The sequence below is a fragment of the Denticeps clupeoides genome, chromosome 1 (genome assembly GCF_900700375.1).
Source record: "Denticeps clupeoides chromosome 1, fDenClu1.1, whole genome shotgun sequence".
Taxonomy (NCBI): domain Eukaryota; kingdom Metazoa; phylum Chordata; class Actinopteri; order Clupeiformes; family Denticipitidae; genus Denticeps; species Denticeps clupeoides.
In genome coordinates, this window is record NC_041707.1 from 22,279,424 (window position 1) to 22,306,696 (window position 27,273).

At 40.6% G+C, this 27,273-nt stretch overlaps 1 protein-coding gene across 1 annotated transcript in view; it reads left to right on the plus strand.

Annotated features, from left to right (window-relative positions):
- pcxb (pyruvate carboxylase b) overlaps positions 1–27,273 on the plus strand; it is a 126,312-nt gene that overhangs the window by 94,659 nt on the left and 4,380 nt on the right. Inside the window, exons 11-20 of the mRNA XM_028963971.1 lie at positions 3,819–3,963; positions 4,100–4,189; positions 5,334–5,555; positions 6,759–6,915; positions 8,542–8,782; positions 9,105–9,354; positions 12,424–12,668; positions 17,294–17,473; positions 25,771–26,019; positions 26,975–27,115. Of these exons, the coding sequence (XP_028819804.1) occupies positions 3,819–3,963; positions 4,100–4,189; positions 5,334–5,555; positions 6,759–6,915; positions 8,542–8,782; positions 9,105–9,354; positions 12,424–12,668; positions 17,294–17,473; positions 25,771–26,019; positions 26,975–27,115 (1,920 nt within the window). The remainder of the gene's footprint in view (positions 1–3,818; positions 3,964–4,099; positions 4,190–5,333; positions 5,556–6,758; positions 6,916–8,541; positions 8,783–9,104; positions 9,355–12,423; positions 12,669–17,293; positions 17,474–25,770; positions 26,020–26,974; positions 27,116–27,273) is intronic.

The window sequence follows — 27,273 nt, forward strand, 5'->3', positions numbered from 1 at the left end:
GAGTGAGAGAGAGGGAGAGAGACAGGGAGAGAGAGATGCAAGCAGCTCTGCAACTATATAAGGTCAAAATGGGCAATCAAATGGAGAAACTGAGAAAGGAAGAATCACAGATGTAGACAGCAATAGAGAGAGAGAAGATTAGCAAAGAAGGACATAGCAATAAAAGTGGGAATTCTTCACTCCTCAATCAGAAAATTTCTTATTACAAATTGTTTGATGACATACTTACATTTTACAAATTTTATAACAGTGGGCTTCAAATGGAAATGTTATTTCAAGGTTGTGCTAACATTTTATCAGCAGCCAGGCAAGGTACTGCTCAGTGTCTGTTGTCAGGGTGCCTGTATCTGTCCTCTCTCATTAGCAGTGGATTGGTACAGATGGGTGGCGAGCAGCCCTCGAATTTACACTGTCACACCAAACAGCCAAACACATCAAGAGTAATGAGATTAATATACGGTGTGTGTGTGTGTGTGTTTGTGTATGTGATGCTGCATAAATTGACTCAGTCTTTATCATTCTATATTTAGTTACACTGGCTGGTCGAGTCACAATGAGTCATTCTGCCCCATCCGAAATTGCTCTCTGAAATGATAGATGAATACACAGATGATCAGAGATCGTGAAATGGATACACTGAGAGAATCCAGATGATTCTCCTTCCTCTGATTGGCTCTATGTTCACATCAGCACCATGGACAACACCCATTTCAGCCATGGTGCTACAGGAGCGGTCTCCATTCCAGTGCCATGGACAGCTCTAGTACACGCCATCGCCCATGTTTCGCACTGCCACTGATTCTAGAACAGCCACTCTGATATGAATCCAGCATCAGCTGACTGTCTGTCTGCATTATTTACACCACTCATCAAATCCCCATTCACCTCCATTTGCAGTCCCATTCTGTGCCCATGCGGGTGGGTTATTTGTCTTTATCTGCGAGGGCTGGGCTCCGGCTGGGAGGTTAAGTGACTGCGAATTGAAACACAAGGTCTGGACTTGTTGGCCCCTGTCTGCATATTTGTGCTTAAATTTGTTTCTGTGTTTAAAATGTGTGTGGGTTTTAAGTACATTTAAGTGGCCAGGTCCACATTTGCATGCTGCAGCTGTTTAGGCAGGCTTCATATGGCATAGTGACCTCTCACACAAATCAATCAACGTGCGCCAGCAAAGTAATTACACTGCGCCCTGAAACATCCAAACCAATCTCTTGCACCAGCAGGTGACTACATCTCTATGGTGAGTGCTTTAAGATAAGGCTGTATGCTTGTTCCTACACGTTTCAACAATCATTTTCTGTGTGCATACAGTCACTAGACAAAAAGCATGTGTTTACTGACCAGTAGTCCAGCACTGACCAGGTATGGTTTAGCTGAGGGACCATTGTCATCTCAGGAATGGTGGTGGGATGTCAGTGTTGTGTTTTGTGGAGTATGCTGTGTATCATTCACAGCAATGCTGATAGGCTTTTAACACACATCAGCCAGCACATCAAGTTAGCAACCATCCTGTGGTCAGAAACCGACCATTGATGTAAGATTAAATGATTCCCAACACCAGCTCAACAGCAGATAGTTTCATGTGGTGGCATGGTGGCCTAGCGGGCAAGGAAGCGGACACATAACTGTAGGGTTGCGGGTTTATATCCTGAACCACCAAGGTTCCACTGGGATCCCATTGACAGTTCCCCAGGCGCCTTTCACTGCTGCCCACTGCTCTCTAAGGTTGATGGGTTAAATGTAGAGGAAACATTTTGCTGTGTGCACCGTGGTGTTCTGCAGTGTTTCACAATGACAAAAACAATCACTGTTCCAGGCCAAGCAGCCTCTTCCCATCCACACTTCCTGGTTCTGTTGTATCTGTTTTGTGAACTGTGAATACATTGATCAGAAATAGAAAAAATCTAGTGGAGTGTGCAGGTGTATGTTTTCCTGCAGCAATAAAAAATAACGGAATAACACGTATATTATTTACTATTTAGATATAATTCCCTTCAGGGTGGAATGTGGTATGAATTAAAACATCTATCTGCTTGCAACATTCCTTTGCCTTGTAAAACTGTGTAATGTGTGTGTAGCTGTGTGTTTATTTAGTGAATACAGTTGTGTTTGTGCTTTTGCGCAAACCCCAGGCTTCAGCTTTGATTGGGAGTGTGAAGCGATTGAAAAGAAAATATCAAACACAAAGCTAATTTTGAGGATGTATTGTTTGCATGTCTGTGTATGTGTTTTTGTGTGGCAGAGGGACCACTGTGTGCATAAAATTGGCAACTTCCTATTTAATCATAATTTCTAAAAAAACGGGGATTGAGAACGAAAGGAAGGGGGAGTGGTGTGGACAGAGGGTGAAAAAGAGCAAAATAGACGAACGGAAGGTCACAGCAGAGGACTGAAAGGATCTGAGAGCGGAGAAGAAAAGGCGAAAAGCACGGCGGGGTGGAGAGGGGTAGAGAGGGATGAGAGCAGATGGGAGCTTTTTGGGCTTGGTGGACGTATTGAACAGTAGGACATGTAGCAGAGCTGGCCTGATAAAGTATTGAGTTTTCCTCAGGGCCAAGTGCCATTAGTCATCACACGCTACAGTATGCACGTTGCACACAGAACGTTCCGTGAATGTAAGCACAGTGTTCACCACAGAGCCGGGGGCACTGTTGTGTTTGTTCTTGTTTCCACAGTACAGTTTTACTCACTTCTCTTCCATATTTGCTTGTTTGTTCTCAGCCCTTCCAGCTACTTTTCCCCAATCTATGGTTTTTCAAGTACCTGTCAAGTACCTTTATTACCTAGTAAAAAAAAATTCTATCATTCACTGTGTCAGACTAAATGGAAATAGAGAATTCTTAATATCTGCATAATCTATTTTCCCAATTGTCAGGGAGGGTATTACAAATGGTTTTTCCCTGACTTCCCTCTTAACCTCCAGCCCTTTGCTAAACCACACCTCACTGGCCTGCTTGCTGTTACCACCACCGGGGTAAATGTGTGGGAGGATAAATGTGTGTTTACACATGTGATAGTGGTAAGACAAATCTGTTGAGTTTATATATCGAACCAGTGAGCAATGATGGCATTGATTGGTGCAGGGCTAGGGAAAGGGTCATGCAGGAGATGAGAGAGACGAATAGAGCATTTTTAATGTTATGTTATCTAATGTTTAATATTTCTGTTAAATATAATGATGCTAATCACACTGACAGATGCCCTAAAAAAATTAAACATTCAGACTGGACCTTACTCTCCACATAATGGGATTTTTTTTTTCTTTCTTCATGCCAGTACTCAGTTATATTAATTCTCTTCTGCACACTCAGGTATGCTGTGCTCTGAGGCCACAATATTATAACTCCTAATATTGACTGAGGCAGTTGTATGGAAGTGTCATTACAGCAGAAGTGAGCTGGTAAACTGTGCTACTCTGCTGCAGTGCAGGCTGTGTTATCCATGTAATTTTATGGAATACAGAATGTGGAATTTTAATGCTAAAGGTGGATGGTCATACAATGGTCATGTTTATTATTATTATTATTATTACTGCGAGGGATCCTTGAGAAAGAAACTGCAGCATTGATTACAATATGTGGACATTGTGTACACTTGTGTCTATCTACATGTGTTGTGTGTCCTAAAGTTGTATTTTCATTATTGTGAGTAGGTATGTTTTGTGTGTTTTTGTAAATATGTGTACATTTGTCTAGAGACTACTATTCTGTTCAGCAGGGATTAGTTCAGTAAGGCAGAAAACCTCAAGGGAGCTTTATGACCTGAAAGCTCAATCCACACACATTTGTTCTCATTCTCATTTCTTCCTTTTTTTGCAGACAAACATTCCATTCCTGCAGAATGTTCTCAGCAACCATCAGTTCCTCTATGGAACAGTGGACACCCAGTTTATCGATGAGAATGCTGACCTCTTCCACTTGAAGCCTGTCCAGAACAGAGCTCAGAAACTCCTACACTACCTAGGTGTGTATACTTGTGTGTAAATACCAATACAGAAAACCACTGATATGTCCCATAAGACAAAGTGTGTTTACTAAGGGTGCATGTAAAACTGTGCATGTGTGCTTGGGTTAAATCTGTCCTTGTCTGATGTCCACAGGTCATTTGATGGTGAATGGACCAGCAACTCCAATTCCAGTCAAAGCCAAACCCTCTGACACTGATCCAGTCATCCCTACAGTGCCTATAGGTGACTCACACAAGCACTCACACAAGACAATACACACATGTATAAATCTATGCAATGCGTTGTGTGTGTGGGTATGTGTGAAATTTAATATATAAATACATTCCTGGGGTGATGGATGGCCCATTTTTGTCTTGAGCTACATTTGTTGTTTGTTCCTGTCAGATTTTGCTTCAGGACGTATAAACAATTTTGCTGGGCAAAGCTTTAGCGATTGCTTCCTGCTCTGTTATCCTGACCCCCCTGACCCATATGAAGTGAACACGCACATGCACACAAAAAGAGCACATTTGAGCAGACCCTCCACCCAGAAGCATGTATAGCATGAACACACACACAGATATACTGTTTATATATATAGCATAGAAAAGTGAACACACTCATACAGAAAAATACTCCTTGAATGCCCTGGAGTTTCTCCTCCCTCATTCCTACTCCCCGTCCAGGCAAGTCACAGTGTGATAATACATCCCTAATCCCTCTCTTCTCTTCATCATCGGCTAAATGAAAAAAGGGATCTAACCACATTAGAAATCTCATTACACGGGTTTAGGTGGGTGTGCTGTGCATACCAGCATCTCCCAGCTGATTGTTTGCCGTGTGTTTGAATGTGTTTGTTTTAGATATGTGAGCGTGTGTGTGTGTGTGTGAGTATGTGTTTGTGGTTAATTGTGTGTTTGTCTTTGAGCCCACTGGGGAGCATTTTTTGTATAAGTGGGTCGCCTTTTTCAGTAGGTGTATCCCCTACGCTCCCTGTGGGCTCTCCCTGCCTGTGTCATTGTGTGTGAGCGAAAAAAGCCTCCTGCTTAAAACTCAAGCACTTACCACCCACCTCATATCCGTTCTACCCTAACATGCTTATGTGGAAATTACTGTGTGTCTGTGTGTGTATACATATGCTGTAAAGAACCTTCATATATGGACAGTCTTTGTTTATTTTTAAAAAAGTTCTTTCTTGTATTTTGTTAAAATACAAAATTCCCGATTTTTCCCTTTTCAAGGGTTTAGCTGTTGAGAGTTTGTGAAAATAACACATTTCTAAACCAGAAGTGGTTTGTGTAGGTGTGCATGAGAGAGATTTACAAAACCTGTTTCCAGTACCAGAAAAACTGTGAATGTTCTGAACTTGTATTCTGCCCCCCCTCAGGCGAGCCCCCTCTAGGTTTCCGAGATGTCCTTCTGAAAGAGGGTCCTGAGGGTTTTGCTCGGGCTGTGCGGCAACACAAGGGCTTGCTGCTCATGGACACGACCTTCAGGGACGCCCACCAATCACTCCTGGCCACACGGGTCCGCACCCACGACCTGAAGAAGATCGCCCCATTTGTGGCTCACAACTTCAACAACCTCTTCAGCCTGGAGAACTGGGGAGGTGAGTGTCTATGGGCTCTACTTATGCTGCACAAGCACAAAGCTAAATACAACCGGGCAACCATTTTTAAAAACTTTTATTCATTCACATTAATGGAGCACAATGAACTTGCAAAGTTCAACAATCGAATTTCACAACAACTACAAAAACATATGCAATAGAGCTAGTGGCATGATTCAAAATAGGTGAAACAAATAGTGAAACACCCTTGCGCTGTGTTCTGTGCCTAGCACAAGGGTGAAAATAGAGCCCTGTATGAGTGTGTGTGTGTGTGTGTGTGTGTGTTGAAGGGGTGCAGCTTACATAAATAGAAACTGCTGAAGGATTGTGTAATGTCTTTTTTGGCAGTGAAATGTGCATGAGTCTTGCCATTTAAAATTAATATCGCACAGCAGTGTCTAATAAAATATGTTTAGATTCTTCAATAAATAAACAGTGACTGCATTAGTCAGAGGGTTTGCGGTCTTATAAATATATAGAATATAATCATAACTGTAAACAGCTCATTTACCCACATTAAAATAAGACCAGTTTGCTCTTCGCACTACAGCAGATGTATTTTTTTAATACCATTAGAAAAATGTCTTCTTACTGATGCATTCTGTGATGCTTTTTAAAAAAATTTATGTGCAAGTAAAAATACTTGTGAGAAAGAAGAGGGGGCATATCATGAAGAAAATGCAGAGCAGTTGAATTACTGTACATTTAATAATGACATACACACCAAAAAAAGGTTACACCATAAACAATGTATAGCAAACAAGCACACCGTTCACTTAAATTTACATATAGGGCTGGAGGTTAAGAGGGGAGTCAGGGGAAAAGGTGAATGAACTGGGCCTTTCATCTCAAATAAGGGAAGACAAATATGGAAGTGTAAGAGCTGACCTACGTTCTAAGGCCCTGCCTTAGAGAATAATCACATCCAATGTGTTGGGTTGTAATCAAACAGCACTAGAAAACACACACACACACACACACACACACACACACACCACAGATTAAAGGAGAACAAGAGACATTAACTAGCCTCAGACCCTGACAACTTTGTGTCCCCTTTTTCTACATGTCTCTCAAGGTCTTTTTCTGTGTGTGTGTGAGCGTGTGTGTGCAAAAAACATGCAAAAAAGCAAAGCCAAATATAGCTTCAGACACATGAGCATTAAGGTCAACCCAAACACCTTATCTTCTCGTCCTGTGCAGGCGCTACGTTTGATGTGGCGATGCGTTTCTTGTGGGAGTGCCCATGGCGTCGGCTGCAGGAACTCAGGGCTCTGATGCCTAATGTGCCCTTCCAGATGCTGCTGAGGGGGGCCAATGCCGTGGGCTATACCAACTATCCTGACAATGCTGTCTTCAAGTAAGCACTTACACATACATACAACCATACATAAACACACACACCACCACCAAACATGGCACCATCTACCCCATTCTAAACCTAATCACTCCATCTCCATGCATAACCTGATCAATTTTATATATATATATATATATACACATACACACACACACACACACACACACACACACACACATGTTAGATGCATTTTGTTGGCTTTGTAATATTCTGCATAATTGCCACAGCCTCACTGAGATAGTTTTACTATCTTGCACATTTTAAAAACCATGTGATGCCAGATGCAGCTGTACTGTTCCACTTGAAGTCCTTTCCAAATTTGTGCTGTTCGCCTGTGACTGAAGGCTGATTAGCAGAAATCAGTAGCCTTAATAAAATGATTTTTTTCTTCTGCTTATTGCTAGAATTAATGATATTCTCCACCCGAGGATATGGCAGAAATGTGTAAAAATACACGTTAAAATACCAAACTCTGTCTTTACTCCCATCATTCTATCAGATAGCTTTTTTCTTTTTCATCCTTTTTGTCTCATGTTCTCTTGAATGCACATAACACATGTGGGCACATATTTTGCCAGGATACATACTTGGCAAAATAAAGCTATTTAGATTTCCCAAACCCTAGTTTCAGAACACAGAAATGTAGCTTATGATAAGAAAAGGACGCCAACACTGAAAACCAAGGAAGGGAAGAGAGCATGTCCCACAAGAGGAAACTATTTTATACTTGGCATTTGATTCCCAAAAAAGTTGCCACAGACAAATAAGGATTGTCCTTTGATGTCTCTGCCTTGTCCAAACAGGTCCAGGAAGACAGTGATCATCCTCCCCCGACAAGACTTTCTCGGAGTGACAGCTCAAGCCATTTGCTGGCTTTTGACACTTCTTGTTTGGGGGAGGACGCTGTTTAATAAAGATACAAGCGTTGATAACAGCATAAACCTGGACCTGGAATTTCCCATCTTTCTCTACAACATTGCAATTATAGTTTTCCTCACAAAATATGCCAGTTAATCTCTTCCTCTCATCTTTTAATCCTTTGCCCTGTCATAAAAATGGGTCTATACTAAAACAGGGGGCAGTGGTGGCCTAGTGGGTAAGGAAACTGCTCCGTAATCAGAAGGTTGCCGGCTCGAATCCCGAACCAGCAAGGTGCCACTAAGTTGCCACTGAGCAAAGTACCGTCCCCACACACTGGTGCACCATGTGCTGTGCTACAGTGATTCACGATGACAATCACTTCACTTTCACTTTTTGCTGTATTAAATATGTCAATAACATATTTTAATGATAATAGCCAGTTAACTCATTTCAAATTCTATGACACTTTTAGCAGTCTTTTATGGACTATAGCGTCTAAAAATAGATATACTTTTTGGTTTTGCAACAAATGCAGGGTCTGGATTTCTACACCTTAAAGTCAATTTCTGGTGGTAATGTGTTCATAAAATCTTATGGGTATTTCTGTATAACTATTTTGAATAATCATAGCCAGAATTCGCTAGTTCTTTCAGGATTTTTTTATCTGTTTTTCAGGAATACATTTAGGTGATGTTACCCATGTTAGAATTAATTATCAATACTGTGAAATTACACACCAATAATATTGATAACTCTTGCCTACAGATTTTGCGAGGTGGCCAAGGAGAACGGCATGGACGTCTTTAGAGTCTTCGACTCCCTTAATTATCTTCCCAACATGCTTTTGGGCATGGAGGCAGCGGGTTCTGCGGGCGGTGTGGTGGAGGCTGCCATCTCTTACACAGGCGACGTTTCTGACCCCATGAGACAGAAATATTCACTGGAATACTACACTCAGCTGGCTGAGGAGCTGGTCAAGGCTGGCACACACATACTGGCGATTAAGGTGCTTGTCTGGTTTTTAAAAATATGAAATATACATGTGTTTTTTTACTTGTATATAACCAGTATATTGTCTAGTCAGCAAAAAAGTTATTTTTCCTTCTGCCCAGTTCAGTACTTGAACAATTTTTTTATGAAGATTTGCAAGATATTTGCAGTCTCTGGCCTTTTAGAGTCTATTGCGTGTGCAGGATAACCAATAAATAATGATCTACAGCTTTTGTCACTTTAATTATGGAAAAACTATTCTGTACAACCTCTTAGGTTATATCTTTTTGGTTCTTCACCTCTTTCTCTGGCCCTCATTTATCTTCCTTTCTCCACAGGACATGGCAGGGCTTCTGAAACCCGAGGCCAGCAAAATTCTCATTGGCACACTGCGTGACCGCTTCCCAGAGGTTCCCATTCATGTGCACACCCACGACACGGCCGGGGCAGGAGTCGCTGCCATGCTGGCATGTGCTGAGGCTGGAGCCGACATCATTGATGTTGCTGTGGATTCAATGGCTGGCATGACCTCACAACCGAGTATGGGTGCTGTGGTGGCGTGTACCAAAGGCACTGAACTTGACACAGGTAAGTGTCCTCCAGGCTACTAGCCAGACAAGGGGATGAGAACAACTAATGAGGGCAAAGCTTCTTTATTTATATGAGTCAGCTAGTTATAAGCCTGATCTCACACATCTTCTGTTTGTCTTTTTGTGCTGAGTGAGAAACAGGTTATGTTTTTATTATTTGCCGGTGTGTGTGTGTGTGTGTGTGTGTGTGTGTGTGTGTGTGTGTGTGTGTGTGGATGGATGAGGGTGAAATTGTATATACATACATTTTGGGAGATATTAATGTGCTAATTCTTAGCACATTAGAAAAGGGGACAGGGGAAGGGGGGTGTCACAGGGTTATTATGTGTTAAAAGATTTGTATTACATAAAGGTTTGATACTCTTTTACTACCTCCTTCCTTAATGACAGATTGCTATTCTATCTAGTTAACTCGATAGTCTGGAAGCTGTCATTTCTTTCACAGTCCCCTCCCCCATTCATCTTTCTACTCTTCCTCTTTGTATTTATCATCTAGTTATTCCCGCACACCCTTCTACACACTGTCTGTGGTTGCCTACGCAACAGGGAGGAATTGCTGTGATTTGTTAGCCTTTCACTCAAACTAGCTGATAGATCAGAAGAGAAATTTGAAAAAAAGGCAATTCCCTCAACTTAAAGTCACAATGTATTTTACTGAATAAGAACAATAGGAAATTATGTGCTTCTTTAAAGGTTCCCCATGTAAATTTCACTTTTAGAGATAATTTAACATTAATATGAGTTTCTCTAGCTTGTCTATGGTCCTGGAGTTGTTACAAAAGGGTGCTTTTCTGCTCCGTCGTTCAAAGAGTGGCAGCTCAGGCAGTTGAATTTGGAATTACTCCCCTTATGTCATCATAAGGGGAAAGGTTACCTCCCATTTTTCATGCTTTGTCTGGCAAGAGAATTTCCTGCCCCTCCCCTAAAAAGTAACTCCACCGACTGTCATGGCTTCCAAATGAGCAAAGCATTTTAATTGCTCGGTGATTGGATGCGACAATAAGACTGGATAACCAGTTTCTTGCCTTCTCACTATCATTTAAAGTGACACACCGAAACAGCACGTCCTGGGGATATCTCATTGTGTAACTCGCTAAAAGGTGCTATAATTCTACACCATGGCTGAATTTTGGAAAGACAGTTCAGATATACTATTAAGGGACCACTAAGAAATAATAAATTCTAATAAATGCATATATTCCTCCCTAAATTGACAAGAATGAGACTTATATAATTATCTTTATTTTCAATAAATATTTGAACTTTGTATTTCTGAGCCCCTGTATGTATTGCTTTTAAGTTACTTAACTTAATAGTAATTAAGATCTTCAGATTCTCAGTTGCTATATCAGTATCTGCTACACCAGTATTTGCATACAATGTTTTGCAAGCTGTGTTAATGTTGAAATACCCTGATGCTTGTGATATGTGTCTCTACCATTATCACCTATGTTTTAGCCCTCACTTTGCCTTTGATTTAATGGAACCCTCATATTCAATGCTTTGAAAACGAAGTTCCCATTTGTTTGTCCCTTTGTCCTGCTCTCCACTCATTCATCCTTACCCTTGGTTCTGACAAGCCATTTGTTAGTTTATTAGAAAGAGACTTCTTAAACAGCAAAAAAGTGTCTTCTTGTGCTTAGACAGGACAACATGAAATCCACTGGGAGCTTGAGTAAGAAAAAAATTTAGCGTTCTGTGTACAGGGCTGAGAAATGTGATGATTTGGCAGCCTTTTTATGCAGCTTTTAGAACACCTGGGCATGTGCAGTTGACAGACTGCACATATGTGCTGCTCTAGTTGTTAATGCTAATGCTGCAGCTACGTCCTTCTATTTTATCATCAGTAGTGAGAGCTGCTGGACCACTCTGGGATGAGAAAACTAGTGGATAAACTAGTTTCATGCTTTGATTAAATCATTGAGGCCGGCAATAATTAGCCAAGTGAAAGGATGCTTAAGATCTTCAGCTTTATTCCTTTGTAAATTAATTAGGGAGTTGGTGTAAAAGCCATATATCTAAGCCTAATATGGATTAAGTGACCCAGCCTTCTTCTAAAAGGTCTTGTGTAGTGTCCTACATAAGAAGGTTTATTCTGTCTGAGCAGTTTTTATTTTTATATCTGTGTCTGAAACTCACTGCCGTGAAGTTACATTTTCCCTTCTGTATATGTGTCTGCATGTGTGCACATCAGGCATGTCAGAGAAGCATCATAATGGGACTTGAACACAGCGACCGTGACAGCGCTGAGCAGATGCTGTGCTGTGATCATATTAGGGTTTTTGTTTGCAGAACTGTGAGTGTAGGCAAACAAGCATGGGTGGTGTGTGTGTGTGTGTGTCTGCCCCACTTCATCATTCCAGATAACCTTTTTGAAATGTACTAATAAATCGTGCATGTGTATGTAAGAGTACTTTTCTAGATAACACTAATATACACTTATCTCAAAACAAGAGAAAATTGTCCACTACTTTATAAAAGTGACCAGAAGTTTAACTGTATGTGTTTTTGAAACAGTCCTGCACACCATAGTACATCCATATCAGGCAATTAACTTAATGAAGTCAGAATTGATCACCACACCCCAGCATTAACATATATTGATCAGTTGGTTTGGTTTTCACAGAGGAATCAAAGGAAGGTGTGTTAGGAATCTGTGTCCTGCATCCCAAAGTGTGTTTTGGGACCATGGATTATGTTTGTGTCTTATGTACTTAATGTGTCAATAATATCCCTCTGTTTTTCCATCCCATCTTTATATTATAATGCTTTTTTGGCTGTTGTTTTGCTGAGTACCATCTGCCAGTCTCTCAGTTACCTTTTCCTCTCTGTCTGGATGTCATATATTAGTCTTTCTTTGTTTTCCTGCCTTCATTCATTTTCCTCAAAAATTTAGATCAAATCCCGTTCTGTTTCAATGTTTCCTGTCATGTTTTCACCTTTGTCTCTATTTTTGCATGCTTCAGTTTACACATTACTTAGACACCTTGGCAAATTTGAAATGGCAGGTTGCTTTATTCCGTTTTCCTCTCACAGCCCTGACTTTTTGCCATTGTTTGTTCCACAGGTATTTCTCTGGAGAAAGTATTTGACTACAGTGAGTATTGGGAGGTGGCTCGTGGCCTCTATGCACCATTTGACTGTACTGCCACCATGAAATCTGGTAATGCAGACGTTTATGAGAATGAGATTCCTGGCGGCCAGTACACCAATCTGCACTTCCAAGCTCACAGTATGGGCCTGGGAAACAAGTTTAAGGAAGTCAAGAAGGCCTATGCTGAAGCCAATAAAATTCTCGGTGACCTAATCAAGGTGAGTCTGATCTTAACTTTGCTAGCTCAAGCTGGATTTCTACCTGGCTTTATCTTGAACTCTTTTCTTGTCTTATATGGCCTATTTATGCCTTTGATCTCTTCATCTTTAAAATATTTAAGTATCTCTGTCCATCGGGGCTAGCTTGTGATTGCTAATTTAATCACATGGAATCGCTACGGTGTTAGATTAACCTGAATTTGTCTATTTGTCCATTGTTTAGCCTTCCTTTTGCTCTCCTCAGCCTATGTGCTGGAGTGAAAGCTGATATACAGCTAAGCAGTCCTTACTTTGCTATTTTTTAATGCTTTGAGGTATGGAGTGACTGTGCAAGACTACATACTATCGCCCCAAGAACAAAGTCTAAAATAGTGCTGTTTTAAGATTTGTTCTGTCATAGTGAAAGTGAAGGTGCAGTGGTAGTGGGTAAGGAAGCAGATCCGTAAACAGAAAGTTATAGGTTCAGCAAAGGACCGTCCCCACACACTTCTCCCTGGGTGCCTTTCATGGCTGCCCACTGCTCATTAATGGTGATGGGTTAAGGGTGAAACATTGTGACACATGTCTGCAGTGTTTCACAATGACAGTCACTTCACTTTTACTCTCATTGTTATTGTGAGTGGCACCACAACCTTCCGATTATGAGACCGCTTCCTTACCTGCTAAGCCACCACTGTCCCTGATCTTCAACACCACTAGTCTGATCTTCAACAAATAAATGTATTTAATAGTTTAAACACTATTAGCCACTAATCTGTGAACAAAAAAATTAATAAAAAATAGTTCTGTAGTTTTGCCAGCCAATAGAAAGTCTATGCAGGGGCTCAAACTTTAGGAGAGCAGGTGTGTCAGAAACACAAGGCAGGAAAAGGATGCAAATGAACGACTCACAAACACAGGGATTTAATAATATATAAACTGGGCTTGGGGGCCCCAACACAGACAAAAACACAGTACACGTGAAACAGGGTAACAGATGACATACCAAACAAAGAAAATGACACGCAAAGGATACATTTATACATTTATACAACACATGCACACAATCAGGAACTCAGGAACACAAGACAAGGCAAAAAACGGTTTGGAGTACTGGGAAATGTTCGGATTGTGATATGGTGGCTGTGTTTAAAATAGAAACTTAAAACTTTTGTACAGAGCTCAAACAACTGGTTCCCAGACATGCCCTCTTTTCTTAGCAGTCAATTGTTTGTTAAAGAAAATTCAGGCCCTTAAACACCTTTCTGTATTAGACAGCTGTTTGAAGCTACAGGATTGGCATTAGATATATGAATATCGTCATGCCTACTTAGTCTATATTTTCAACACCATCCAATTTTTCAGTATGCTGCTGTAAGGATAGTAAATTGTTTGGCAAGGTAAGGATAAATGGTGAAACATATATATATTTAATTGTGAATTTTGTAAAATATGTCCTACATAGCACAAGAAAAAACATATTTTTAGCTATGCTTTAAGCCAGAACCCTTTTTATTTAATTCAACCTTCAACCATTAAAGCACCATTCGATCCTCATAAATTCTATCAAGTACGAATTAGCATGGGTCATATTCTTCTGAGAAGTAATTAGTAATTTCGTTAGTAATTATTTTACCGAATGGCTGCCTCAGTTCTACTCTTAAGACAGCGAAGCTGCAATGGACTGCCAGCCTGGTATTGACATTGGTGAATGCGTGGTACTTAAGCTGTTATAATTTCATCCGCCAAAGACTGACGTCTTTATGACTGAGCTAAAACTTCTGTATCTTTCCACTCTTGAGAGGTTCCTTATTATGGCATCCTTCAGCTAAGAGCCTCCAAGTGGTTCAGGGAAGGCTTATCACCTCTCCCAGCCTTGAGACTCATCTTTGCAAATCAATGACACCTGCCAGTGTTTGCTTCAGTCTGGCTGGTCCCACCGGCTTGATGATCACCAATCAATTCCAATGAATCTTCTTCTGATCTGGCTGCTTACACCACTCCGGTTCCTGGCTGCTGATTATTGCTTTAGCATTCGTTGTCTGTCTCTAATTCACACACAGGATTCGTATGCAGTGCCACAAGGTCCCTAAAACTTGGGTTCCTCCTGCATTCACTTTTTTCCCCATCCTCAATTCGAATATGTCAGTGTGGCGGTGAATGCTATAATTCTGTCACTGAGAAAAGTTCCCAGTTTCATCTCATTCCAAGCTCTTGGCTATTTCCTGATCTCACACTCACTAACACACAAACTCACACGCATTCACACACACACTCACACAGCCTTCAGTTCAAAGCTCCTTGCTACCGTGCCTTTGGCTAAACAGATGTAGCCTGTCAGCCATTAGTAGATTCAGCACACAGTAAGCGACACTGGCAAGATCCTCTCAGACCACAACAACCTGCCAAGTGGTGTACTTGTGTGTATGTGTGTGTGTGTGTGTGTGTGTGTCTGTGTGAAGCACATCTCTGCTGTTGAAAGTATTAAATAACCTCGCATGTTTATTGCTCTAGGTTTTGTCTACTGGATGTGTGAACTAATGTGTGTCTTTTTAGATCAGTTGCAGTTGTCTGTTAATAGACTGTTTTTTCTTCTTCACTATATCCTTTCCTCCCATCCAACTGCATTTTTTCTTGACAGCTTCCGTAACTTCAGGCTTAAGCCTGGCTGGCATTGCTGTCAGAGAACTGTGATAAAGCACTTACCGCAGGCACGGCTACAATTAACACAGTATAGATTTTAGCAAGAGATTTAAATCAGAGCCCAAACAATCAGATTTCATTGGCCTGGGTCTTTTTTTCCTCCACCACCATAATCATCACAGTGCGTCCACCATCTTATCTACAGAGCAAAATGACAGCTTTGCAGATTAGTGTGAAATTGCAGCTCGGTACTGCAGCTGCTGTGTGTCATTCTAGATGCGCCACCTCTGTGTGGGTCTCATCTGTATTCACGGGCAGAGGAAGACATTTTATCACAGTGCGTAAACAGATTATTGAATCCATCGCAACTGTAAATGGTTACATAGGATTTGAACAGACATTTCTCTGGTCACAACTCCATTACCTCAGCCAGCGGTGGGTAACAGGAGCCATTACGTTAATAGGACGTATTGATAACGTTTAGTCTGCAGCCTCATTGCTCCTGCGGTTAAAGATAATGGGCTCTGGCTACATTGCAGGAAGTACCGATATCATCTGATGTAACGAGACGAGTGCAGGATGCACAACCTAATAATCCCTGCGTTGTTCATCTGGGAAGAACATTCACGCTACGTCAAGCCCTATTATTAACCCCTAGATGTAATAGTGACCCCCTAACTTCTCACTGTAGCAAATCAGGTTATCGTTTATACTGTTTAAAAGTTTAGAGTCATTTAGAAATGCCTCATGTTTTGATAGGGAAATAGGGAATTAGAAAATGATTTTCAATAATTTTAGTGTAGTTAGGTAAAATTATTGATAATGTGCAGAGGATTTGGGCAGTTCAGCATTGTCCTGCGGTCTCTGATCTTATATGGAGCAGCTCTATATATTACATAGAGATGAATTACTAAGTTGAACAGTAAAACTGAGTTTGAATTCTGGTTCACAAGACAGGGTGTTCATGTTGTTTCTTGCAACTGTAACATTTGGCGTCTTCACACTGGTGCTAATGAGCAGACTGAGATTAGACTGTGAAGCACAGAGTGAAACACTTTCTAGCAGAACAACATGCTCTACAATACTATCAGTGCAATCAAAGCTTGGCTGGGTCATAAATAACACAGCAAAATAAATCTTATACAAATCTGCACTACAGAATCCCTCTCTCCTGTGAGTATTGCCCCTGCACATGACTGTGATATCCTGCTCTTTAATATCAACCAACCCGACACACCAATGTCAGGAATGAGGTGTCGAAGCCCCGCTTGACTTTAAAACAGTGCAGGATTTTTGAAATAAAGGGTAAAGGATAGAGCACAGATTCTCATTCCCAAGAGGCCGCTTGCTGTCTGTCTCCAGCTCCCAGATTGGGGATGGGCTCCATAGGGAGAAGCTCGGGTTCATCCAGCTCATCCTCAAGTTAAAAAATTCTTTCTTTGAACAAGGGAAGAATTTGGTTTTATATGTTGTGTTGTTGTATCATGTGTGCTTCCACAGAAGACAGCTTTCATTTAGATTTGCTGGAGTACCATTAAATTTATCCCAGTGGTATTGGCAGGATATTTACATTTGTTCTAGGAGTATTAATTATTCCTGTGTATATGAAGAGTGCATATAATGGAGTGTTATACCTCTCATTTATAGTTTATCGTTTAATTCCAGGTAAATGAATTGAAAGCCAAGTTCTAGCATGTTTATTACATTAGTAATATTCCTTTTGTTCATTGTTTTCTACTCTTGTCATTCTCATCTGTGTCTTCCTATGCATCATTACTCTCATTCCTCTTTCCATCTGTTACTCTATATCTGACTCTCTATTGACTCTCTTATCTTCCCATTCACATTTTTCATCCTGTTATTTTCCCAATTATGTCTAATGTATTTATTCAACACAATTCTACTGTAATTAAAGACAGAAACAAGATAATACCGGGAGCTGGGATCTCTTCCGGAGTTAACTAACCCGTCCTTTCCCTCGCTGTTATTATGTCTCCCCTCAGGTGACTCCTTCCTCCAAGATTGTGGGAGACCTGGCACAGTTTATGGTGCAGAACTCACTCACACGAGAGAAAGTGGAGGAACGGGCGGATGAACTGTCCTTCCCCCTCTCCGTGGTGGAGTTCCTACAAGGTCACATTGGCATCCCCCACGGAGGCTTCCCTGAGGCCTTCAGGTCAAAGGTCAGTGTTTATATAGCATTAACCAATCCTTCAACATAACAGCACCGTTGTTTATATGGTTTGCAAGTCATAAGGTCATAATGAGGAACAGTTAATACATAAACCAATTAAAGTTTATTAATTGAGTTTGATCAGGATTAGGATCAGATTTAATTAGTTATAGATTTTCTTTTTTTTTCTTAGTATGACACCTTTATCTGCAGATTTCCATTTAATATTTACAGGCTAATTACCCTGGGAGTAACACAAGATTTAATGTGTTTCTGAGGGTGTAGTGTTGCAGGGAGGGCTTGTATATATTAGTGTCACGGGTGGGCTGGACATGGGTGAAGGAGGACGCATTCGCACGAGTTCACAAGACAGGGGTTTAATACAATCTACACGAGACAAGGAAACATAAACACGCAATGACCCGAAGGGACACGATCGGGGAACATTACACGAGACCAACATGAAACTCCAGTCCGAACTCCGGATCCGGAGTCACCCCTGCCGGTCCGGATCATGACAACTAGGTTACAGTGTATGAATTTGAGGATCAGCTGGTTTGGTGACCGTTTGGAAGCTCCCACCCTGTTGTCACTTTTTACATTGCCGTTACAGGATCTGAAAATAATCAGCAGGTTTTTTTATTGTGTTCCTCACTTTTGTTGTACATTGATGTGCGTTAAGTCTTGTCTGAGTAAAGTCTCTCTGAACCTCAGATAAACTTCTGTCCTTCACATAATTTCCGCCACAATTCGAAAGAAAGCTGTAGTAACTCTGCCATTATGTAGCACTTCTACGCAGTGCACCGACGCTGTGCTTGTCTGCCTCAACATGGCGGACTAGGTTCACAGTTCCTGTTTCTGTATGTGCGGAGCCCTTATTCTGGATACTGCATTTAAAGCAGCATTCAGCCCAAATTCAGGCAGCAGCTCACTGACAGCCAGACTGAGCCCCACCTGCCTTTCCTCTGTCATTATCATACTGTGTGTGAAAACCAGTCTGCTGATTGTGAGATGGTCTGTGTTGGGGGCTCTGGCTCACACAGCCAGAGTGACAGGACTTGTTTCTTTTCATCTATTATTATTAATCATTTCAACACAGTGAATTTATTTTTGCAAGGGAAATTGGATTTTTTTTTTCTCCCTCACCCTCTGTCTCCATTACAGTCTGCCTATTTTTCTCTCTATCTCTACAAAAAGGGTCAAAGGTATTGTTTCTCGGTCACATGCTTGTGAAGAATTGATGTGTGCATGTGCTGGTATACAAGTTTGAGTTTGTATTTCTGTGTGTATTTGTTTATGTGCACGGTTGCTAGACTTGTTTTTCTGGTAAATCTCCTGAGGAGCAGACAGCTCACACACCCCGACAGACGTGCCACTCCACTAATGCAACAGAACTGCTGCTCCAGACTCACAAACGCTCTCAGATAAACGGATCCTGGGCCAATACTGATTACTGACACCAAAACAATGTGTCCTTCGTGCCGTGCTCTCTCTCTTTCTCCTCTTCTTCCCTTACTCTGTCTGTTTTTCTGTCTGCACTCAGAACCTAGATCATATATTCTATATATTTTACTATAGTATAAAAGTAACATCACTATGAGATTGTGATTTATGTAAAGGTTAAAAATTATAGCTATTAATCTTTAGTAATTATTTTTTAGTCGACCATTCCCTTTTTTTCAGTGTTTCTCTTTGATCTAGGTCTTTTTCATATATTCCCTCTAGAGTAAGGAGTCCCGAAGTGCAAAAATAAAAGATCAAATGCCTGTAGTCGGTGGCAGGGCATTTCCCTGCTCTTAACTGCGGGGGATGTTTAACGTTCTCCCATCCAATGACACGCATTTTACCCAGCCGAGGAACAGACAGGGAGATGACAGCAGAGTGACACATGAAGGAGAGCGCAAGGGGAGGCCGGGGGAGAGAGGGGATGGAGAGAAAAATGAGATGAAGAGCTTTTTAATGGCCCAACACATCCAGCCTGAATCCTATGCACTCCTCACCTAAATTAGGAGTTAGGAATGCCATGGCCAGCGGGGGGCCAAAACTACACAGACTAGTAATAAAGTCAGAGATAACCACAAGATTTGTTGTTGCCTATTGTTGCAGCAGAAAAAATATAATGTCTCAACTGAAGATCTAAAGAGTTAATCTAATATTCTGAGTACAGCATACTTCCTGTTTGTGACTTAAATCCATTGCACTATGCTTGTGTGCATGCTTTCCAGCAGAACTAGCCAATATTCTCAGAAAGTTTCAGGCAGATGCATGACCAGGTCAGTATATATGAGCAATTCCAGTTCCACGCTTCAGTGTAACATTCAAAATGGAAAAATATATACACTTTCGAACGAGTGATGTTGGGAGTCAAAGTATAAAATACTTTATTCAGTCCTCCCTATTTGCCATGTTATTCGCAAGTTTTATTTATCCCATCAGAAATTAAAAGGAACTAAAACCCATTTCACTTGTCACTTCACTTGTCACACCACAGGCTCTACTGCCAAGAGAATGAAAGCAAAACAATAATTTTTTACACTGTGTTGTTCTGTCTTCTCCACAGAAGGCCATTAATTCTTTATTGAGCAGGTTAATGTATTTACTGTACTCAAACCTGGATTTAGATCAAGGCTTATTCTTTCAAACTGCTCATCCAGGTGACTTGAAAAAAATTATGCTCTGCTTACAGCGGCACCTAGCAACTGATTGTATAAAATCACCAGTACATTGAGATTTTGTCCTTAAAGTTCATGCACTGGAGGCAGAGTAACTGGGGTTAAGGATTTGAATAAGCAAGGCCAAACTGTGATGGTTAGACGTCTGGGTCATAACTTATCCAAAACTACAGTTCTTGAGGGATGCTCACAATCTGCCATGGACAGGACTGAACCACACAAACAGTCACATTATATAATTTCAGTGCAAAAATCTTCATGTGAAGGTTAGATTGCTATTTTGCAGCATGGCAATCACTAGTTGATTAGACTAAACACAGTAATGTCCTCTAGCTTGGTTTGATCTTGGTGCAGCAAGAGTGAGTAGAGCTCGCAATGTTGTGCTTCACAGAGCGTACCCTCTGAGCATGGATGGAGGAGACAGGGAGGAGAAGACAGCAGAGGAAGCCTTGCAGGGATATCATTTTGATAAGCGAGCCAGTGGAACTGAGAGTGATTGGAACTGAAAAACGGAAAGAGTTGAGAAGAAAAGAGAAACAGGAAGCATTTCTTGGGTCAGGAATGGGATGAGAGAATCGCGTTTTCCGGTTCGGTCACACCATACTGCCTTGAAGTCAACTTCACAGCGAGTGTAGCCTGAGAGTTTGTCTTTGCAAGTTGAACTTGGACTCACCTCTCGAATGCAGCCACTTATCTCCTAATTAAGTCTGCAGAAAAATGTTTTATTAATGACTGACTCTTGACATGGAGCTCCCAACAGGGTAATCGCTGAGCTTGCAAACGCTGTCTACCCACCCAGGATTTGTATCAACATATTCAGAGGCCTGCGCCTTTACTTTTCAATGTAGTTCAAGCATGCAAGTCAAGTTTCTGCAGCTGTTGTAATGAGTTTCAAAACAGGATTTTTGTCTTGTGATATCTGAGCTAAGCATGAATAGCGGTAAGAAACGTCGGACGTAAAATTGCCCATATGTCCATTCTGGTGCGCCACCATGCCCCAAGGACCTTTATTCTTCTGGCAGCAAATTGTGCAGCCTTCATAGACTGTGTATTGTAAAAGTACCATTTGTTCATTGGTTATTTTCTAAAATTATTACAACAAGTACACTAGCCACACACTCACACACAGTTCACACATTCTACTTATGAGCAGCAATGTTAACACAGTATTACATTCTATGAGACTTCGTAGAATTAATGTAATTAATGTAATTAGTATAATTAGTAGAATACATTTTTTTTTGGTTTTAGACTCATGGCCAAATAAAAAATGCTTTAGCAGCTCAAACCACAAGATAAAGAGGTTTAACACAAAGAGGCGACACTTCAATTAAACAAATCTTTCGCCACAGAGGAGAGGTTAAACAACTGCTACTGAATCTAGAGGTTCACACACAAAACTGCACACAGACATTTACACACATAGACACATGAAAATGCACTTGCAAACATAAAAACATTCATCACTCCATTTACACATTTAAAAATATGCCTGTGCTACTGCTGTATGCAGGCACAATAATGAACATGTGCACACATGCATTCATGCATGCAGGCATGCAAGAATGTAGGAATGAATGTTTGTATAAAAAATTTGAATGCAGTAAAATTAATGAAGAAGGGCTCCAGAATGTGAGAGACATCTTTAAACTGCATCCGGTGTGACTAATGGCATTGCGGCAGGTTCTTTTGTGCTTTATCCCTCCATGGAGAACATGCCCCTTAAACCTCTTTCATGCTCTCTCTCTCATATCGCTCTATGTTTCTCCCTCTGCGCCCTCTGCAGAAGAGCTAGGCACTAATTAACATATTTTATGTGTAATTTCAAGCACATTAGTCTGACTGAGCATGTTAAGAACCACTGCACTCCTGTATAACCAAACAGCAGTGTGTGGGGATGAGTTGGGGACTTATTATGTATGCTTTGTATATTGCTCATTCTTGAGAATAGGAGCAGAATTTTCAATTATGCTAAGAAAATACAATTAATTAAAACCAAATTTTGATTTTTAAAAATGTATTTATTTAACCTCAGTCAGCATAGATGATCTTGCATAGTTTATATATTTTTTCCTTTTTCAGCATAGAGTGAAAGTGACTAATCATTTTATTTTGTGTTTTTATTAGTTATTGTGTGCTATAAGGCTTATTTGTTTTGTTATAGAAGTCTATGGAGTTTACGTGAGCTCTTGACAAATTTATTAAACTATAAAGTTTGTGAAATTCACATTTTCATTTATCATATATTTATTTATATATTTTATTTATTTATTAAAAAGAGTTAACCCAAGCACTTTTCATGCTTGATTATTAGTGTAAGGTAAGCCATTCTAAGGATTTACATAAATTAAAAGAACCAATTTTTTTTCTTTAACCCTAAACAAAAAAATTATTTTTAATTATGAGTTTAAAATGGGAGCGGATCAAGGATAAATTATTTATATAAGCCAGTGACCATCAATACCTCACATGCAAAAAAATAATTAAAGATCATGTTTCTTTCTTGTTTTATCTGTTTATTAATGTAAATCCTGTGGAAAACTGCAGCTTAGGGCCAATTTGAAAGTGCTTCTCCATATTGTTGTCCCTACAAACCCGTCTAAAAGCACTCATATCATTGTGCACGTGGACTGCATCAAATTATCTTGGAAAGTCTGATAAAACAAATGCCCCATAGAGAACCCTCTAGCAAGGGCAGTATTGATTTTTAAATCCTCTTGGATGCTCTTTTCTTATCTTTTAGTGAGGGCCATGCCATTCCCCCTCATTTGCCCTCACATTTTACTTTGCGTATGTACCAGTCTGCCTGTAGCATGACAACCTGCTGTTTATTAGCATGGCCAAATCAAAACGTCAGTTTGCACCGAAGAACTAGGCAAACAAACCACTCAGGGAAGAGAGAGGCTGCAGGGAAGCCAGTGAGAACACAACTACTGGAGCCTCATTCTTGTTCACTCAGCAAGAAAAGAATGGCCAGGTATCTAATCTCATGTCCCAAGAGACGTTCAGAGTAATTTATGAGTTGGTTGAGATGCTTATCCTGGGATTGTGAGAATGAAGGTCATGTTTGATACACTTTTTTGTGTTTTTAACGGATTTGGCCAGATGGCGGTCTTTTGAATCCACATGACAACACTGAAGGCACATTTGTTCTGGCTTTCAATCACTCTCAAAGAGAGTCAGAGCTCTCTTTCAATATATATATATATATTTTGGGGGAGATATATATATATATATATATATATATATATATATATATATATATATATATATATATACACACACACACGCACACACACACACACACACATTTGAGAGTTTTGATTACATTTCTGTACATTTTAAAAGCATTAAATGTTTACATTTAATGTTTACACTTGAAATAGGTTATGAAACCCACCCCACTCTTCCTATGGTAACCGCCGCTGGAGGACTCTGGCAGTCTACCTTTTGTGGGGTTTTCCAGTTTTTCCATGCCTGCAGGTTTGTTTTTGTTTTTCCATTGCTTCCCCTGTTTTTGGCCCTTGTGCCATTTTCTTTGAGTTCTTTAAGAAATCCCCTTTTGTATCGAAATGTCCTTCGCCTGCGGCTGTCAAGTCGGCGAGTTGACAAGGGAAAAGTAAAGTGAAGTGATCGTCACCTGTGATATACAGCAGCACAGCATACAGTGCACACAGTGAGATTTGTCCTCTGCATTTAACCCATCACCCTGAGTGAGCAGTGGGCAGCCATGAGCAGTGCATGGGGGTGGTGCTTTGCTCAGTGGCACCTCCGTGGCACCTTGGCAGATCGGGATTCGAACCGACAACCTTCTGATTACGGGCCCGCTTCCTTAACCGCTAGGCCACCACTGCCCCAAAGGAGGCACAAAGGCTCAAAGGCCGGACATACTGGGAATAATGATTTATTAAACAGGCTCGATGGCCAAAAACGGGAAATAATGGGGAGAACTTAAACTAGCCCGCAGGCGTGTGGTGATTGCCCAAACTCAAAACTACACACGGAAGTTGCAGGGTCCACCAAAAAAATCCGTTCACAAAAAATGTCGCAGCTGCTGATGGGCGGCTCAGCAGCACCTTTTAACTGCAGATAATGTCTCCAGCTGCAGCCAATCCTGACTCTCAGCCATTTTCATAAGCATTATTCCCAAACTGTGCAGCAGTGGCTATCTCAATTAATCAGTAACTGCTTTCTGAATTAACATCGATTGTTTCTTTGCTGTATAAATGTCTTACACTCCCTCTGTTATACACTGATCATGCAAGGTCTGCATCTGATCTTTATTTGAACCTAATTTTGTAATGTTAATTCTGTACATGAGCAGTTCAAAGCTGATGAAGCAAACATCTGCTGAGCATATTGAATTGGAGTAATTAATTTGTCTTGCATTTTCCCCCTGACAAGATATCCTACATTATAGTGGACAGTCTGGCCATTTATTCCCAGCATTTTTAAGGCTATGTTAATACATTATAAATGAACTTCACTTTTTCACTTGCTCCTTCAATTTTAACATCTAACATTTATGGCCTTTTGAGACAGTGTCTTAATATTTGCCCAGGGTGATAAACCTTGATGAATCATTCATTGGTGTTTAGTAATGCTGAAACAAGCACAGTGTACATAGTTTAAAATTCACTAAGGATATAAATGGGGATTCCAGTAACTGTTAATTTGAAAGGGATTTTCCTTTATACAGACATGCTGGTACATCCTTACAGCCCTGTCATTTGTGGGAAAGTAACCTGGAACATTGGCAGTCATTTGCAATTCATAGTTAGTTGTCCAGAAGAGGCAAGGAATTGACTGGCCAATCATTGAAATTCTTATGTCAGTGTTAGTGATGTGGTTCCCCAAATTACTGTATGTGTATGTGATATTTCATTATAATATTATATGTATGTTTATATTTAAATGGACCTCTTCCCAACTTCTGTAGCTGTCATGCGTACGTTTTGGTAGTTCCTGGTGTATAGGCTAGTAAGCAGACAAGTTAACACTGTAAAACTGTGAGATCAGTGCCATTGACTGCCTTCCTCATGCCTTCATCAGCAATGATCTTTGAGATACGTGACCCCATGAGCCCAATTTCTGGCACTATGAGAGATGCATTGCCCGGACTAATGTGACCTTGAGTATGCATTCAGGATTGATAGAAATAAACAAGTAGAAACAAGAAAGGGCTGTTTGCTATTATATTAGAAAGGAGGAAATAACTATTCAACCAGCATTATTATTCTCTGTTTTCTATACCTGTTCATAGTGATGTCAGCAGTTATCACAAATGCCATCTGTGTTATAGTTATGTCTGCCACCAAACCAAAGATGGGGATATAGAGTCCTCTAGTTATGATATATAGTATATATAGTTTATATGATATATAGTTTTATCTAGTTAGTCACCTTTGAACAAAGTGGAGTTGTCTATGTTGTTGATTCATTCAAATATGTTTGATTTTAAATATTTATAGTCACTAGGTGTATGCAAACAGTATACACTTGTTAACTTTGCTTATATTAGCACATTTTTTCAGCAATATAGACTTATTTATGTTTTTTGTTATTAACAATGCTATTATGTGTCTGAATGTTAGAACTGAAACCCTCTCTGATGTTCGGTGTTCGTTTGTAATAGGTACTGAAGTCTTTACCGCGGATTGAAGGACGTCCTGGTGCATCCTTGCCACCTATGGACTTTCAGGCTCTTGAGTCTGGCCTGAAGGCAGCGCATGGGAGTGACATCACCACAGAGGATGTAATGTCAGCGGCCATGTATCCGAAGGTCTTTCAGGAATTCAAGGAGTTCACAGCCACTTTTGGCCCTGTGGACTGTCTCAACACTCGCCTCTTCCTGGAAGGACCTAAAATTGCTGAGGAGTTTCAGGTGACATATATTTGTACTATTTAGTTTCTTGTTCTCTATTTTTATCCTATTTTCTTGTTTACTCTTTACTCCAGTCTAGTAGTTAAGTGTATGCTAAATGTGCATTTTGCAACAGCTTGAGATTTGACCCTGCAGTGTTTTGGCTGGAGCCCCCTTTTTCCCCCTCTTAACTCTCAGTTGCAGTGTCACTGCCTGGAGCACATGTGAATTAGCTGAGCATGGCCTAAGCTGCCACCCCGTCTCACTGAATCTCCATAAGCTTTGCTGTAGCGTAGTACAGGCCACTGTAGAGTAGTGACATGCTGCTCAATTAGACAAAACCTTGGCTGAAATGATTGTTGTTGTGCATCACAATGTGCTGACCCTGCAGACAATATAGTGTGCTATAGGGATCAGCAAAGCAGAGAAGAGTATCCCTGAACAGGTATTTGCAAAGGTGATAACAACATACAGTAGACAGAAAGAGAGATAAACACTAGCCAGGGCAGTGACTAAACTAAAAGTCCATTGGCTCCCAACTGGCCTACAAAGATCGATTCAAGTTATTAAACTTTTGAATCTACTGAAGTCAGAGTTAGTGCAAAGTGTTGTTCTTGGCAGAAATGGAGCAGAATTGGATGAATGAGGTGCCAGCCTCTGCAGATTAGCAGGCCTATAAAAAGATCCTCGCTGACAATATTATCAAAGTTGAATGAGTGCAGTTTACCAGTTTGCCTATTAAATGTCCGCCGGCTCAGGTTTACATTTACCTAAGGGGCCTAACATGCTGAGTCATTAATTTTGTTTCATCCCCTGCCTATGCAGCCTATCTATTTTTAAATGTATTTCATTCCTGGTAGGAGTCTGTTTTTTTAGTTATACATTTTTCAAATAGCTGTTCACACTTTTATCAGCAGCACTCTCTCTCTCTCTCTCTCTCTCATTCTCTCCCCCTCATACTTTCTCTGTCACTCAGGTGGAACTGGAAAAAGGAAAAACCCTGCATATCAAAGCCCTCGCTCTGGGTGACCTAAACAAGGCTGGCCAGAGAGAGGTCTTCTTTGAGCTCAATGGTCAGCTGCGATCCGTCCTGGTCAAGGACACCCAAGCCATGAAGGTAACTCAGCAGTAATGCCCAAACGAACCCCCTCATGACATAAAATTTTCTGAATCTGGGCACTGCAATCACAATATATTCCACAAGATGAAGCCATTTATCACACCTCTGTTTCTGTTAAATTTAAGGGTGCTTTTCTCTATCCTATAAGGTATTTA